The sequence below is a fragment of the Ranitomeya variabilis genome, chromosome 1, assembly GCF_051348905.1.
Source record: "Ranitomeya variabilis isolate aRanVar5 chromosome 1, aRanVar5.hap1, whole genome shotgun sequence".
Taxonomy (NCBI): Eukaryota; Metazoa; Chordata; class Amphibia; order Anura; family Dendrobatidae; genus Ranitomeya; species Ranitomeya variabilis.
Genome location: NC_135232.1, coordinates 739958973 through 739976770, shown reverse-complemented (window position 1 = coordinate 739976770; position 17798 = coordinate 739958973). Strand labels below are relative to the sequence as shown.

At 48.3% G+C, this 17798-nt stretch overlaps 1 protein-coding gene across 3 annotated transcripts in view; it reads left to right on the top strand.

The window, feature by feature from the left end:
* Positions 1-17798, top strand: part of DYNC1H1 (dynein cytoplasmic 1 heavy chain 1) — an 89026-nt gene that overhangs the window by 17728 nt on the left and 53500 nt on the right. For all 3 annotated transcript variants that reach the window (XM_077269188.1, XM_077269191.1, XM_077269179.1), the window contains exons 10-21: positions 8942-9091; positions 9171-9317; positions 9406-9546; positions 9887-10174; positions 10276-10395; positions 10527-10766; positions 11061-11216; positions 11326-11439; positions 11529-11639; positions 11720-11929; positions 12132-12278; positions 12507-12673. In XM_077269188.1, coding sequence (XP_077125303.1) covers positions 8942-9091; positions 9171-9317; positions 9406-9546; positions 9887-10174; positions 10276-10395; positions 10527-10766; positions 11061-11216; positions 11326-11439; positions 11529-11639; positions 11720-11929; positions 12132-12278; positions 12507-12673 — 1991 coding nt within the window. The remainder of the gene's footprint in view (positions 1-8941; positions 9092-9170; positions 9318-9405; positions 9547-9886; positions 10175-10275; positions 10396-10526; positions 10767-11060; positions 11217-11325; positions 11440-11528; positions 11640-11719; positions 11930-12131; positions 12279-12506; positions 12674-17798) is intronic.

Below are 17798 nucleotides of genomic sequence, written 5' to 3'. Positions count from 1 at the left end.
TGCTCCGATGGACCTGGAGAAGGTGCTTGCAGAATTCCAGGTGGAATATTTCTGTTGGACTGGTATCCCACCTTGACCAGTCTGGGTAGGTGTGAGGACCCCAGACTTCGCTGCCATACAGGAGGATTGGGGCGATGATGGAGTCGAAAATTTTTAGCCAGACCCTCACTGGTGGCTTCAGATGGTAGAGTTTCCTTTGGATGGCATAGAAGGTTTTGCAGGCCTTGTCTTTCAGGGTCTCTATGGCTTGTTTGAAGCTCCCTGACCGGAGAATCTCTAGGCCCAGGTAGGTATATTTGTCCGTTCCTGTGAGGTCGCAGTTGTTGAGGACAAATGATGGGTGCTGGTCTGATTTTCTCTTTCTCCTCTGGAACACCATGGTGTTGGTTTTCTTTAGGTTGACCGGTAGAGCCCAGGTGGAGCTGAATTTCTCTAGGATTTTCAGGTTGTCCTGGAGGCCTTTCTCGGTTGGTGACAGCAGCAGCAGGTCATCTGCATACAGCAGGAATTTCACCTGCGTGTCGTGGAGGGTGAGACCTGGTGCTGAGGAGGATTCCAGGACGGTAGCCAGCTCGTTGATGTAAATGTTGAAGAGTGTTGGACTTAGGCTGCAGCCTTGTCTGACCCCGCGGTTCTGCTGGAAATAAGCTGTTCTTCTGCTGTTCACACTCACGCTGCAGCGGTTCTCGGTGTAGGAGCTTTTGATGACATCATAGGTCTTTCCTCCTATTCCGCTCTCCAGCAGTTTCAGGAATAAGCCCGGGTGCCACACTGAATCAAAGGCCTTTTTAAAGTCCACAAAGCAGGCGTATATCTTCCCATTCTTTGTATTGTAGACGTGTCTCTGAATGAGGCTGTGCAGAGTGTAGATGTGGTCAGTGGTTCGGTGGTTCGGCATGAACCCTGCTTGGCTCTTGCTGAGGACGTTGTGCTCGGTGAGGAAGGTGAGGATCCTCTTGTTCAGGATACTGTTGAACAGTTTTCCCAGGTTGCTGCTGACACATATGCCTCTGTAGTTGGCTGGGTCATACCTGTCCCCACTCTTGTGGATGGGTGTGATGAGGCCTTGGTTCCAGGTACGAGGGAAGTAGCCAGCGCTCAGCACAATATTGAAGAGTTTAACCATTGCAGCCTGTATTTCTGGTGGGCTGTAATTCAGCATTTCTGGTAGGATTCCGTCCAGGCCACCGGCTTTTCTACATCTTACGGAGGAGAGTCTCTCGGCTACTTCCTGTAGTGTTATAGGTGTATCCACCGGGTTTTGGAAGTTTTTGATTTTTTCCTCCATTGCTTTTAGTTTCGCCATTATGTTTTCCTGTTCTTGGCTTAGCTCTTCCTTTGGAATGTCTTTATAGAGGTCTCTGAAGTATTGGAGCCAGAGGTTGCCATTTTGGATATGGGTGTTGTTTTTCTTGTCTTTGGTGCCCATGTGGTTCCATAGTTCCCAGAAGGAGTTGTCTTGGAGGGCGTCTCGGAGTTGGTTAAGCTTGGTAGAGATGTAACTCTGCTTCTTCCTCCTGAGGAGGGTTTTGTACTGCCTTTGTATGGAGTCATAGGCTTCCCTCAGACCCAGGTGGTTGGGGTCTCTGTGTTTCTTGTTGGAGGCTGTTCTCAGGGTCTTCCGTACAGCTTTACATTCTTTGTCAAACCAGCCATTGACCTGTGTTTCTTTTGGTCTCTTGTAGTCGACTTTTTTAAGGTCGGACAGTCTGGCCATTGCGTAGAATATATTGTTGAGGTCCTTTGCGGCTTGGCTCACTCCCTCTGGGTTTGGCTTGTACTCGAGGTTGTAGAAGTGGTGCAGCATCCGCTGTATTTCAGGTCTGCTGGAAGCTTCTTTATACTTTAGTGCCGACATTTTGGACCATTTATAGGATGGAGGCCGGGTGAAGAGGCCGCTCTGCTGTGGCTTCTGAGTGGATGGTTTCTCTGTAGATTTCATGTTCAGAAGAAGTTGGCTGTGGTCTGACAGGTGCGTTTGTGGGGTGACTATGAGGGCGCTGACATCTGCCAGGTTCAGATCTGTAATGGCGTAGTCTACTACACTCCTCCCTACATGGGAGTTTAGTGTATACCTTCCTAAGGAGTCACCCTTGCTTCGTCCATTAAGGATATGAAGTCCTAAACTTCTACATACGTTCAGGAGCTTTCTGCCACTTTTTTGTTGACTGTAGTGTCATAGCTGTTTCTCTCAGTGTGTACAGGGTCTTGGTCGTCATTCTCTGCTCCAAGTATGTAGATGTTCCCATCCGTGGTCAGGAAGTCTCTCTCTCTCCCTGTTCTTGCATTGAGGTCTCCAAAGATGAGAACTTTGCCCAGGGCCTGATAATGGGCGGCTTCTCTTTGTAAGATCTCGAAGCAGTCTGGATTGAAGTAGGGGGACTCTGGCGGTGGTATATAGGTGGCACAGAGGTGAACATCAGACTGGCAGGTGAGGATGGAGCTGCTGATTCTGATCCATATGTGGCTGCCTCCTTTCTTCACCGGTTTGATGTACGGGTGGAGCTCCTCTTTATACCAGATCAATACTCCTCCTGAGCCCCGGCCCTGTTTGATGTTTTTATTTTTCTGGGCATGGACCGAGAATTCCTTGTATCCAATAGGCACCAGGGATTCGTTTTCGGCTCTGGTCCATGTTTCCAGGAGGATCTGAATGTCTATATTTTTCAGTCTTTGTATAAAATCAGAGTCCTTTGTTTTAGATCCAAAGGTTGAGGCGTTGAGACCCTGAATATTCCAGCTGCTGATTGTAAGTGAAGACATTCTTCAGTGTATTTTGTGTGTATATACCTTGTAATGAGTATAGCTGTGTGGGACAAACTGGATTTCTGACTGTTTTATAGAAGTGCTTGGTTCCATCCAGTCACATTAGAATTCTGCACAGTGCATTGAGCAGGGTCTTTATCTCATCCCTATCTCTGCTCTGCATGTGTCTGTGCGGGCTCGGTGGTCTCCTCCATGGAGGTCTCCTCCTCTGATGGTCTGACACTGGGTGAAGAGCTTTGTTTCCAGCTTCAGGAGGTAGCGTTGGGGTTTTCTGCTCTTTCGTTCTCGGGGGTCTTTCAGTGTGATTATGGCCACTGTTGGATCCAGCCCTGGGGTCTCTGTTTAGCACGATGTCCTTCAGCTCTTTGGCCAGGAGGCTGACCCCTTGTTTGTTGAGATGTTTATTATCGTGCAGGTGACTGGTGTTTATGGAGAGGTGTTGTGCCAGGGTCACGGTTGGCACAGTCTTGATCCTTTCAGTCAGTTCTGTATTGATGGTTTGGGTGGTTTGCCTGGGTGTGTCCTTTCTTGGGAGCAGCGATGACAGAATGATTTTACTGTCCGGGAATTTTTGTTGTGCCATCTTTGCCAGGTTGATCAGTTGTTCTGCGATCTGCTGGTGCTGGTCTGGTAGATTGTTTGTACCCGTGTGTATAATAATATGCTTTGGGTTGGTAAACCGTGGTTTACTGATGACCTCGGTCACCTGTTCAATATTCGCACAGCGGATTGTACGGACCTGTTTTCCTGGGAATAGCCGCTGTGTATTTAGGTACTTCCCATTTGAGTCCATTATTAGGACAATGTCAGGACTTTGTGATGTCTTGGGTGGGCTACGGTGCTGCTGTCGGGGGTCTGTGATGCTGGCTTTGCTGGTGGCTGGTTCTTTTCTCTCTTCCATCTCTTTGGTTTCAGGATCAGTCATATTGTTGGTTATTATTTTATTGCTAGTAGGTGTCTCTACATTCTGTTCAGTGGTGGCCATGTTGTCTGCTCTCTGGCTGGTTTCCATTGCCCCCTGCGGGTTCAGATGCCCAGGGCTATGGGCTTTTAATTCTGCAATCTCCTTTCTGAGTTCATCATTGTCTTTTTTCAGGTCCCCCATTTCCTGTAGAGCTGCCTGGTGTTGACATTTCAGGTCACACATTTCTTCCCTTATTTTCTGTAGGGCTGTGTCGTTTGTTGCTTGGTAATTTGCATTCCCTTGTGCGTTTCTTTCACATTCTAATTTCAGTTGGACCAAGTCTCTTTCTAATTGAGATAAGAAGTCTCTGATGTTATCCTGCGAGAGGTGTGAAGTGTCGGGGGATAGGCGGCTCTGTCTGGGAATCTCTATGTGAGCATTAAGGCCCCGTCTCACATAGCGAGATCGCTAGCGAGATCGCTGCTGAGTCACAAGTTTTGTGACGCAACAGCGACCTCCATAGCGATCTCGCTATGTGTGACACGTACCAGCGATCAGGCCCCTGCTGCGAGATCGCTGGTCGTGTCGGAATGGCCTGGACCTTTTTTTGGTCGTTGAGGCCCCGCTGACATTGCTGAATCGGTGTGTGTGACACCGATCCAGCGATGTCTTCACTGGTAACCAGGGTAAACATCGGGTTACTAAGCGCAGGGCCGCGCTTAGTAACCCGATGTTTACCCTGGTTACCAAAAAAAACAAACAGTACATACTCGCCTTTCGGTGTCCAGGTCCCTTGCCGTCTGCTTCCTGCTCTCACTGACTGCCGGCCGTACAGTGAGAAGTGAGAGCACAGCAGTGACGTCACCGCTGCGCTCTGCTCTCACAGTACGGCGGCTCAGTCAGAGCAGGAAGCAGACGGCAAGGGACCTGGACACCGAAAGGCGAGTATGTACTGTTTGTTTTTTTTGGTAACCAGGGTAAACATCGGGTTACTAAGCGCGGCCCTGCGCTTAGTAACCCGATGTTTACCCTGGTTACCCGGGTGCTGCAGGGGGACTTCGGCATCGTTGAAGACAGTTTCAACGATGCCGAAGTCGTTCCCCTGATCGTTGGTCGCTGGGGAGAGCTGTCTGTGTGACAGCTCCCCAGCGACCACACAGCGACTTACCAACGATCACGGCCAGGTCATATCGCTGGTCGTGATCGTTGGTAAATCGCTTAGTGAGACGGGGCCTTAAGAGGTAGCATTAGAGGTAGCATTAGAGGTAGCTGCTGGGGCTTGTAGTCCTTTAAAGGTTTGTGCCTGCTCTTTGATATCAGAAAAACAGTTTTCAAATTGCTGCAGAATCTCCTCTGTCCCCTGCACCATGACTGTGCCATTGTTGTACAGGCTTATGGTGAGCACATTGGTGTCGTCATCGGCTTGGCTGGTAATTTTCATCCGCTGGGCATTATTGGTGTTGGATTTAGTTACATGTTTATATCGATTGCACAGGGCAGTGTGCCAGGCTAAGAGCTGGTCTGTATAGAATAATACATTGGTTTTTCTTTTTGGTTCTTCCTTTGTGAAATCTGCATAAAGAGTCTCTGGATTCTCTCTAATATAGTCCTTCTTGGGTTTATTGCCCCACTGTGTTATCTCCAGATCTGACCCCAAGCATTCCTGTGTCTCTGGGCTTTGTTCCTTTACTTGTTCCAAATTTGTGTTCTCCATTTTGTAGTTATATGTTAATTATAATCCTTATTTCTAAGAAGATTAATTTGTAACAAGTCTATAGCTTGTGTTGTAGTTAAGGAATTCTCCTACCTTTTATAGGTCCAGGTATCAGGAGGTCAGATGTATGATGCCAGCTGTTTCCAGTCTGCTTCCTCCAGGGGATTCTTGTTTTGTCCTTTAAATCCTCCAATTCTTCCTTTTTTCATAAAATTTAAAGTCCAGTTCGGTCCAGATCACTTTTATGTTCCACGGAGTTGAGTTTTTCCAGGTTTTGTCTTACAGTTGCCTCATTACAAGGTATAAAGTGATGGAAATTCAGGAGCTCATGTTCAGTGCTGCTTACTCCTAGGAATGGTGGTAGATATAGATATATATGTATATATATATATATATGTATGTATATGTATGTATATATATATCTGATGCTGTAGAGTATGTATTAATGTGTTTCAACCATGACACTCCTGGTGGTGCCAGGCCACCATGTCCTGATACAGTAAGGCAAGAAGAGTTCCACCTGTCCCAAATCTTGTCAAACTTCTTTAAGCAGCCCCTGTTTTGATATAATGTCCGCTCATACGGTATGATCGAGTTTACCAATTCTATTCACGTCCCGAGAGAGGGGTGTACACTACCCATCCAACGCAATGCCAACACCTTCCTAGCCAGAAAGAGTGCCTCACGTAGAAAAATCTTAACATAGTGTCTCCAGGCTTCATCATCTAGCACCCCAAATAAGCAAACTATAAGGGACTGAGAGGAACAGGGGATTGTACTAGAGAAGTCAACAGTGACGTTGCCTGGCTCCAGTAAGACTGAATAATGGGGCAACCCCATACCATGTGTATAAAGTTTTGTTTCCAGCGAATGGTATCTCAAACATTCCGATGTTTGAAGCCGACTCATCTTAAAGAGCCACAATGGAGTTAAATATGACTGATGTATGATTATATAATTGGGTCATTTTATTATTGACTGATGGGGACACTCCAATCGGAGATTCAAGAATTTCCTCCCAATCCTCTTCTTGAGCATCAGGAATGAGAGCTTCCCACCTTCCCTTAATTGACACAATAGCAGAATTGGTTCCCACCAATAACATGTACCATATATACTCAAGTATAAGCCGACCCCCTAATTTTGCCACAAAAAACTGGGAAAACTTAATGACTCGAGTATAAGCCTAGGGTGGAAAATGCAGCAGCTACTGGCAAATGTCAAAAGTAAAAATAGATACCAATAAAAGTAAAATTAATTGAGACATCAGTAGGTTAAGTGTTTTTGAATCCATATTGAATCAGGAGCCCCATATAATGCTCCATAAAGTTTGATGGGCCCCATTAGATGCTTCATATTAAAATATGCCCCATATAATCCTGCATAAAGGGTAATAAGGGCCCCATAAGATGCTCCATAGAGATATTTGCCCTATATAGTGCTGCACAAACGTTATGGCCCCATAAGATGCTCCATACAGACACTTGCCCCATATAATGCTGCACAAACGTTATGGCCCCATAAGATGCTCCGTACAGTCACTGCCCCTTATAATGCTGCACAATCGTTATGGCCCCATAAGATGCTCCGTACAGTCACTGCCCCTTATAGTGCTGCACAAACGTTATGGCCCCATACAGATGCTCCATACAGTCACTGCCCCTTATAGTGCTGCACAATCGTTATGGCCCCATACAGATGATCCGTACAGTCACTGCCCCTTATAGTGCTGCACAATCGTTATGGCCCCATACAGATGATCCGTACAGTCACTGCCCCATATGCTTTTGCTGCGATAAAAAAAAATAAAAAAATCACATACTCTCCACTTTCAATATTTACCTGCTTCTCGTGCGGCTCCATCTTCAGCACTGACGTTCAGCAGAAGGCGCGCACTGACTATGTCACCGCGCCCTCTGACCTGAGCGTCACAGCCAGAGGACGCTGATGACTGAGCCGCACTGGAACTAGGAACGGTAAATATCGCACAGCGCTGTATACTCACCTACTGCTGGCGCTGTGCAGTCCCTGCTTCTTCCAGCGCTGCATCTTCTTCCTGTATTGAGCGGTCACAGTTACCGCTCATTACCAAAATGAATATGCGGCTCCACCCCTATGGAAGGTGGAGCCGCATATTCATTACTGTAATGAGCGGGACCATGTGACCGCTCAGTATAGGAATATGCAGCGCTGGAAAAAGCAGGGACGCGCAGGGACCGCGCCAGCAGTAGGTGAGTATAATTAGATAGCCCCCGCCCCCCCCTCCCCTGCCGACCCCCGGGTATGACTCGAGTATAAGCAGAGAGGGGGACTTTCAGCCCAAAAAAATGGGCTGAAAATCTCGGCTTATACTCGAGTATATATGGTATGTGTATAAAGCGGACATGAGACCCTGGGGGGACCTTGCGATATAAGAATTCCTATCAAAGGGAAAGGTGAGATAATTTGAGTCAAACTCACAGAACGTAGATGTGATTGGATAGCTGATCTAAGCTGAAGAAAATGAAAGAACTGGGACCTCGGGACATTATAATTAGACTGAATTTGCTCAAAGGACATCAATACTCCATTATCGTACAAATCTTTAATCGAGAAAACATTGTGATATCCCATAAATTAGCAGACTGGTGACCCAACAACACCGGAAAATAAGAATTGTTCCACAGTGGCATCTCTGCTATGATATCCTCAAAGTGGATGACTTTTTTAATTTGTCTCCAAACTGACCATGCTAATTTAAATAGAGGTAGTAATCGAGGGACACCAGGTTTATTTGTTTCTAAGAAACCTAATGGGCAGTCCACCTTTGCAGCATGCATTAAGTGACTTTCTGAGTTGGGTAGGTGATTGTCGGGCATCCACTTACTCAAAGCCTTAATTTGTCCGGCTTGGTAATATAAATAGAAATCTGGCAGTGCTGCTCCCCCATCTGTTTGGACCTCTGTAGAGTAGAAAGTTTAAGTTTGGGTCTGCCTTTCCCCCATATGAAAGACGTGGTCAAGGAATTTAGATTCGTGAAGAAGGATTTAGGAATCAACACCGCACTATGTTGGAGAGAATAGTTGAGTTTAGGAAGTAAAACCATTTTAATTAAGTTTATACGGCCAGCTACAGATAGCAGGAGTTTACACCACGAGGCAAATTTAATTTTGACTAATTCCAGTAGAGGAATAATATTAAGTTGTATATCAAGCTCACTGTCTTTGGATATGTTAATACCTAGATATTTAAAATAAGACACCATAGGTAGCGAAGACAAAGTAGCAAGGTGAGTCATTGGGCTAGAGAGAGAGGCAATAGGGTGGATTCATCCCAGTTAATATATAATCGGAGCATTTACTAAACTTGTCTATAATAGTAACCGCATGTGGGAGCGTCTCTTCTGCCCTATCCATGAATAAAATCGTATCATCATCATATCAGCCAATAGTCTCTAAACGGTCGGCTAGGTTTGTTTGTTTTTTTGTTTGCTTTTGTGTAGTTAATGCTGTATAGTTTTTATATTGCGATGTTGGGTTTGAGCTTTTGCATTTAACACTTCATCCTTCACCTTGTAGATTGAAAGGATCTTGGGAGTCCGTGTACAAGCAGGTTTGAAGACTTGGACCCTGGTCTTGATGGGTCAGGCTGATGACAAAGCAGAAGTTGACATGGACACTGATGCCCCCCAGGTCAGCCACAAACCAGGCGGTGAACCCAAGATCAAGGTACGTGACATCCGCGCTTCCTTTAATCTTGGTCGATTGCTCAGATTTTCCACTTGAAGCTCTTACCTTCTTCTTGCAGAATGTGGTACACGAGCTGCGCATCACCAATCAGGTCATTTACCTGAATCCTCCCATTGAGGACTGCAGATACAAACTCTTTCAAGAGCTGTTCTCCTGGAAAATGGTAGTCTTGGCCTTGCCACGAATTCAGAGCCAGAGATACCAGGTACGTTCCTGTCTGCAGATAATGCTCACCCCCGCCTTCCTCACTGTCTTAATTAGATGTAACGAGCTGCCTCTTTGCCATGTTACAGGTGGGCATCCACTATGAGCTGATGGAGGAGGAGAAATATTATCGCAACGCGTTGACCCGATTGCCAGATGGACCTGCTGTTTTAGATGAAGCATACGCTGCAATTATGGACATTGTCACGGAGGTGGAGCAGTATGTCAAGGTGAGAGAAGGCTATGGGATATATTGGGCATCTTGTGACATTGTATTAATCTGCAACCTATTAGTCATGCACACACCAAAAATAGACCATGCCAGATTGTCAGGAAAGCAACCTGATCATCTGGCACTGAAGAGTCAGAACCTTCTTTGAGCCTCCATACTGGATATCAGTGTGCACAGGTGCCCTCACATGTATATGACCTTTCTACTCTTTGTAAAATTCCAGCAGTCAAATTCTTGGATACAGCAAATTAATTTTGCAACTTTTTTTTTTTTTTTTTTTTTAATTTAATTTGCTCCATAAATAACATTCCCTCCCTCACTCTGTCCTTCTGTCACAGGTGTGGCTGCAGTACCAGTGCTTGTGGGACATGCAGGCGGAGAACATCTACAATCGTCTGGAAGAAGATCTCAACAAATGGCAGGCGCTGCTGGTTCAGATCCGAAAGGCCAGAGGGACATTTGACAACGCCGAGACCAGAAAGGAGTTCGGTCCGGTCATCATTGACTATGGAAAAGTGCAATCAAAAGTGAACCTGAAATATGACTCTTGGCACAAAGAGGTGCTCAGCAAATTCGGACAGATGCTAGGTCAGAACATGACTGAATTCCATTCTCAGATTTCCAAGGTATAGACGTTTATGGCGTATTGTGATGTCCGACTGGTCCAGAAAAATCTGTGCAAGGCTTGGAGTCCTCTTTTAATTTAACTTTCCCTTGTTCCTCGCAGTCTCGCCAAGAGCTGGAGCAGCATTCGGTGGACACGGCCAGCACATCCGATGCTGTGACCTTCATCACTTATGTGCAGTCCCTGAAGAGGAAGATCAAGCAGTTTGAGAAACAAGTTGACGTGAGTCTCATCTACTTTGTGGCACTGTCCTCTTTTTTTTTTTTTTTTTTTTTTTTTTTTTTTATCTACCCCCTTCTTTTGTTCCTTTCTTGAGCTTTGCAGAGGGTTAAACCTGCCCTTCTCTCCTCCAGCTCTATAGGAATGGACAGCGCCTGCTGGAGAAACAGCGCTTCCAGTTTCCCTCTTCCTGGCTCTACATTGACAACATCGAGGGCGAATGGGGCGCGTTTAATGACATCATGAAACGCAAAGATTCTGCCATACAGCAGCAAGTGGCAAATCTGCAGATGAAGATTGTCCAGGAGGACCGAGCTGTGGAGAGCCGCACCATCGATCTACTGACCGACTGGGAGAAGACCAAGCCTGTGACTGTAAGATCATGGTCTATGGTGTTTGCTCTAGTTATGAAACAGACAGAAGGGTATTGCGGTGTCCTACAATGAACGTTATGGGGGCAGAGGTAGTGCAGGATATTAGGCACTCCGTGCCGTGTGTGCAGCCTTCACGTTTGTACAGGCTTGCCCTTTGCATTTCTCTAACAAAAAAAAAAAAAAAAAATGAAGTACATTAGAAACCACTCGCATCTAGGCATTAAGGGTAATTCTTACATCTGTTGCTGCACCTCCTGTTTCATGGACCTTCTATCTTGTTGTTTTACCCCTCAGGGAAGCCTGCGACCCGAGGAGGCCCTTCAGGCTCTCACTATATATGAAGGAAAGTTCGGCAGGCTGAAAGATGACCGTGAAAAATGTGCCAAAGCCAAAGAAGCTTTAGAGCTTACGGACACAGGGTTGCTGAGTGGCAGTGAAGACCGCGTTCAGGTAATTTTCTGTGTTCTCATTTTTCTTTTTTTTTTTTTTTTTTTTAATACAAGCAAGTCCTAAACTGATGTGGTGATGACATGGCATCAAATACTGTTCTGACATCTAGGTCGCCTTGGAAGAATTGCAAGATCTCAAAGGCGTCTGGTCCGAACTCTCCAAAGTTTGGGAACAGATTGACCAGATGAAGGAGCAGCCATGGGTGTCTGTCCAACCACGCAAGGTATATGTATCCCCCACCTCACCTTGGAAGGAACATCCTCCCCCCCATAAAGACAAGGGCTAGATTACATATATTCCTTCTCTTTACAGCTTCGGCAAAGCTTGGACGGGCTCCTGAACCAGCTGAAGAACTTCCCCGCCCGTTTACGGCAGTATGCGTCCTATGAATACGTCCAGAGACTCCTGAAGGGTTACATGAAGGTGAAAATGTTGTCTCTGTTGCTAAATGTAGTTCTATGGATGTCGCATGTACCAAGGTGCCATCTGCTGCCTACCCACAGGTGAACATGCTTGTCATCGAGCTGAAGTCAGAAGCCCTGAAAGATCGGCACTGGAAGCAGCTCATGAGGAGACTGCACGTCAACTGGGTGGTGTCCGAGCTCACCCTGGGCCAAATCTGGGACGTCGACCTGCAGAGGAATGAGGCGATTGTCAAGGATGTTCTTCTGGTCGCTCAAGGAGAAATGGCACTGGAAGAGTTCTTGAAGCAGGTAATAAGACTGGTGGTGACTAATGTACACGGCTGCAAGTGAAGACCAACGCTACTACATAGTCTCTGGCTCTGGTGTCTGCACAGTCGTGTGGTTATACCGTGCACCCTCCAGCAGGTTGCATGGCATTGCACTGCTTTGCCACTGCAGAATAGACGGTGGGTAAACAAATCAGTAATCATCTGCTTCCGCTTGTCCCCAGATCCGAGAAGTGTGGAATGCATACGAGCTAGATCTGGTCAACTACCAGAACAAATGTCGTCTGATCCGCGGCTGGGATGACCTGTTCAATAAAGTCAAGGAGCACATCAACAGCGTCTCTGCCATGAAGCTTTCTCCTTACTACAAGGTAAAGTCCTTCACGAGGATGACTTCTCTGTAAGACTTCTGTACTGTGGCCCTGTGTCATGTAACTGTATGGCCGTGCTGGTGTGTAAGAACTGTCTTACACACCAGCACGGCCATACAGTTACATGACATGTAGCCACACCAGCGCGGCCATACAGTTACATGTCACATAGCCTATTGCCACCTCCATGTAGTTGCCCTTGCATTTATAAGTTATGCTCTTTATAAGGTATTTGAAGAAGATGCCTTAAGCTGGGAAGATAAACTCAACAGGATCATGTCCCTTTTTGACGTGTGGATCGATGTCCAGAGGCGCTGGGTTTACCTAGAGGGGATCTTCACCGGCAGTGCGGACATCAAACATCTGCTTCCTGTTGAGACGCAGCGTTTCCAGAGGTATCTGCCACCAATCCCCCTCTTATTTGAATGTGTCCACACACGAGATCGGACGTTATTTTACAAGAAGATCCAGTAAAAAAAGACTTTATTTCTCCTACGCCTCATTGGGGGACACAGACCGTGGGTGTTATGCTGCTTGCCACTAGGAGGACACTAAGTGATACAAAGAAAGTTAGCTCCTCCCCTGCAGTATACACCCTCCTGCTGGCCCTCAGCTAACCAGTTCTTGCTTAGTGTCTGTAGGAGGCACTTGGGTCTGTTTTCAGACCCCAACTTTCTTATTTTAATTTTTATTTTTCTGTAAATTTTTATTTTTTATTCAACGGAGTGAAGGGGGCGACGGATCCTTTTTTATGAGACCCGCTCTCCCCCGAACCAGCAACAGGCGAGCACGGCGAGTATACCTCCCCGTCCCTCTCCTGCGACGCGGGAGCACGCCAAATTTTACTCGGGCAACGGGTTTCCATCTTTGGTCCCGATTTCCCTTCCCCCTGCAAGACGGCGAGCACATAGAGCCTGCTCTAATGTTCCTCTCCGGTGGCCCGACATACAAGGCCCACATCACACGGCGTTGCATACTTGCGGCAGAGCCCAAAGGGATTGCAGATGAGGATGGAGCGCGCAGGGACAGGGGGACCTGCATTACCGGACTGTGAGTACATCAGGAGTTCCCCTCCTGCGCTCCGGATCGCTTTGCGGCCGCGCCACCTCACACCGCCGGGCAGGCCGGAAATTTAGTCCCCGGCTTTTCAGCCGGAGTAGGCCGCAGTGGCCTCTATGGGGTAGGCGCCGGCGGTACTTTCGGCAGAGCCCCTGGGGACAGGCGCCGGCGGTCGGGAACTGCGGCGGTTAGCGTCGCTCCGTTGCTGCCGCCGCGCATCCCCAGGCAGGCTGGAAATTTAGTACCCGGCTTTTCAGCTGGAGTAGGCCGCAGTGGGCAGATCCCTCCCACGGCCGTAACTCCGCCCCCTATATCGGCGCTTCTCGTCTGGGACGAGAGGCGCCCTGCAGATCTCGGGGGCCATGCTTCCTCACGCTGCCTGACTGGAAGATGCGGTCTTGGGGGTGCCACTGGCCGGTACGCCAGCGGCAATCATTCGGCGCGCGGCCCGCCGACGCGCTCCACCGGCAGGCTCCATAAATTTAGTCCCCGGCTTTTGCAGCCGGACTAGGCCGCAGTGAAATACCTTTCAGGAGCGGAGGTGCTTTCATGGTCCCGATGGGCTGAACTTCGTGGAAGAAGCCCCCCTCCATGGTCCGGGCAGCCTCCACCACTGTGAAAGCGGACAAGGAGGCGGACGGTTCCTCTCCACCTCCCTAACAAAGGGATGATGGATTGAGGTTTATCTCTCTACCCCTGCACCGTCCACGCTGCAATACCCGACATCCGCGGCGGCTCCATGCCGGGACGCGCACCGTTGGTAAGTGGATCCTGCCAGCAATGGGCTTCTGCAGCGGGATATTGACAGGCAGTCTCAGACTTCCCTGTGACCACCTCCCTGAGGTAACGCTCCAGCCGGCTAACAAATTTAGCTCCCGGCTTCGGCCGATGTGTAGTCCGCACCTCCAGAAGCGCACTGTGTCGCCTCAAGGCGGCTTAGCCTTTTTTTTCCTGGCGCTTAGCGCCTGACGCGGAAGCGCTCAATTTTCTCGAGCAACGGGTGACCACCCCTAACTCTTACGCTGACGCCGGCTGCAGAAATTTACGCCCCGGCTGGGGCCTATCATGGAAGTTTCGAGGCTCCGCCCACGTCGTGCCTGTAGCTCCGTCCCCTAAATTGGCGCTTCTCGCTCGCTGCGAGATTTTACCTAGGGTACGTGACCAGTATCCCCTGGTCTTAAAGGCACGTGACCAGAATTCCCTGGTCTTAAGGGCGCGTGACCAGAATTCCCTGGTCTTAAGGGCGCGTGACCAGAATTCCCGGGTTTTAAAGGCACACGTCCAGTTTTCCCTGGTCTTAAAGGCACGCGACCAGTATTCCCTGGTCTTAAAAGCACACGACCAGTATTCCCTGGTCTTAAAGGCACACGACCAGTTTCCCCTGGTCTTAAAGGCACACGACCAGTATTCCCTGGTCTTAAAAGCACACGACCAGTATTCCCTGGTCTTAAAAGCACACGACCAGTATTCCCTGGTCTTAAAGGCACACGACCAGTTTTCCCTGGTCTTAAAGGCACACGACCAGTTTTCCCTGGTCTTAAAGGCACACGACCAGTTTTCCCTGGTCTTAAAGGCACACGACCAGTTTTCCCTGGTCTTAACGGCACACGACCAGTTTTCCCTGGTCTTAACGGCACACGACCAGTATTCCCTGGTCTTGAGGGCACCATGACCAATCCGAAACTGGTCATAATTGAGGAGCCCTCTGCCGCCGAGCCCAGTTTATCCCAGTGTAACTAGTTCCCTCAGCCTAAACTCCCTCGTAGAGCTTTTGCCATCCAGTCCGGATATGCGATTCACTGGACAGAAGCCTCTACGCGGGACGCTATGCCTGGTCTGATTTTTAAGGGCGACAGGCACTTTAAAGGGCGCCGGTCTCCCCACACCATCAACAGACGGGCACTCGAAGGTCCAGATCTAACGCCAGACAGCCTGTCCTGTCCACCCGGAGACCTGCACTCTGTGGATGTACAGAGGCATCCTTTTTTTTCGGGCGTCTGAGCACCCCCCTCTGCATCACCACTATTTAACAGAAGATGCAAGTAGGCGAATTTCCCTCTCCACTTCCTTGTTAAGAGGATGGTGGATCGAGGCTCCTAATTTTTAACTCTGCAATGACCTGCTGGAAGCAGCGGCGCATTCTGCCACTCGGCAGATTAACCGGGTACAATCTCCTGTGGGTCCCTGCCTGATATGTCCTTAATTAAAAATGCCACGATCTGTCAAATAGCACATCTGGTTTGTTCCGTTTGGCAACTACGGGTCCAGCCCTTTAACCTCCCTATCCGCCGCATGGATGCTAGAGCAACGGTCTCCTGCTTAGAGCCCTTAACTACTTTGATTCACACCAGAATCCCTTTCCTGAAGACAGTTCAGCTGGTCAATCATATTCTTGAGCGGGAGACTAACGAACAATCGTACGTTTCCGCAGCCCCGACCAACAGTGAAAGGGTTGTCCAGGACAGTCTAGATCTAAGGGATCTTGGTTACTAAAAGGTGGAACGATAAGTAGGACCGATTCCGGACCTCAAACTTCTAACAATCTTTTCACAAGGTTCTTCTTCTTCTTCGAATGGAGTCTCATCCGCTCAGCCATTACTTCAACAAAAAAGGGTGCAGTTTCGGGCATCCATCGACATTCGGGATGCCTAACCTCTTCAAAAATTCCTTTGCTTTTCCATTCGTGAATAGCATTTAAGTCACGACCTTGTTCTTCGGCCTTGCTACCGCATCCAGGGTGTTCGCAAGGGTCATGGTGGCTGTCATCTTGCACCTAGAGGCGTGGTCGTCCTATCCTGTTTGACTGACTGTTTACCCACCCTTGCAGGACTACGCTAAGTCGTCTATATCTCTTGCGATACCCTCTCACCTTGGCTGGTGGCTAGACTTAGACAACTCCTCATTTCCAGCCCAGCAGATATCCTTTTTGAGGATGATCCAGTATTCCTCCAGAAGGGTGGTAAATCTCCCTCCGGACAAGGTCATGGTTTTTCAACGGGAGCTCGCGCTCTTGCTCACTCATCCCCTCATTTCATTCGATTTGCTGGGAGGGTTCCAAAAAAAAAAAAAAAAAAACGGAGACGACAATGGAAACAGTTTCCTTTGCTCCGTTAGTTTTCAGCAAGTCAAGCAGCCTTTCAGACGATAGTCTCTGAGTTCCTTCTTCATCCGGAGTTTTTTCTCCCGGTTCCATGGTTACTAGTAACTTCCAATGCCAGTCCTCTTCTCCCGATCATTGCTCTGGAGATCTCAAGGGTAGTCCTATAGTAGGTCCACTCCTTATGGCGGGTCAACCCATCCGAATTCAATTGGACAACGCCACGGCTGTGTCATACGTCAATCATCTAGCGAGTACCCACGTTCAAGCACCATGGCCAAAGTACCTCACATGGGCCGAGATCTATCACTCGGTGATATTGGCAGTTCATATCCCAGAAGTAGAACTCTGGGCTGCGAACATATTTAGTCGTCAGGGTTTCACCTCAAGTGAGTGGGAACTTCACCGGAAGTATTCCATCAGACCCGCCTTCACTGGAGCTCTACAGTTGTAGCTCGGATAGCGTCCTGACTGATCGCCGGCGTACTGGAGTTGGTTGTTCGGCCTCGAGATCCAGGACCCTTCGCACTGCATGCTCCGGTTATTCCGTGGTACCAGTTTCCACTTCCGAAAACTTTTCAGAAGCAGAAAGGGCCCCAGTGATCCTCGGACATCCGTACTGACCACGTCAGTTCACTTGCGGAGCTGGTAGCTTTCTGTATTTCTGCAACAAAACTGCAAGTAGGGACCACCTCGCAGGATGTTTTTCACATGTAATTCTTCCCTATTGCATACCGTTAGATCATTGGGATCTATTCTATTAGGGAAGGTTGCCCCCTTTTCTCTCGGCTATATCCTCATCCTGACGAGTCTTCGGTGCTAACGGGTCTTTTTCAGTTTTTTTTCTCTTATTTCCTTCAAGGCAAGGTTGTCCTCAAGCCTTCCCTGTCCCTAGTTACCAAGGTGGTATTGTATTACTACTGTCATGAGGGCATAGTTCCTCCCTCATCTCTTTTGGCATCACTCCACAAAATGGAATGAGGTCCCCATATTCCGGACAGAGCAAGTGCTCTGAGTAGGTATGTCTTGAGGACGGCGTCCTTCCGAAGGTTGGACACTGTATCTTGGGTTTCCTACCGGTAAGAGGAAGGCTTCCTGACTTTTACAGGAAGGGTTTGACCGTCTCCATCGGCCATTTAGCCTGGTGTATTCTTTCACCATCCAGTAGTCCTTCCGTGTTAGATGACAGCCTATCTCCCTGTCTATTGTGGGTTCTAGGCACCAGGCGTCAACAAGACACGCCTGCACGTTTGCGGATTCGTCCAGTCCGCATGCATTCTTGAAGCATTATAATTCCCAGACTTCCACAGATGTGACTCTGGGCAGGCGGACTCTGCAGGCCGCGGTGGCGCACTTGTAAGTAG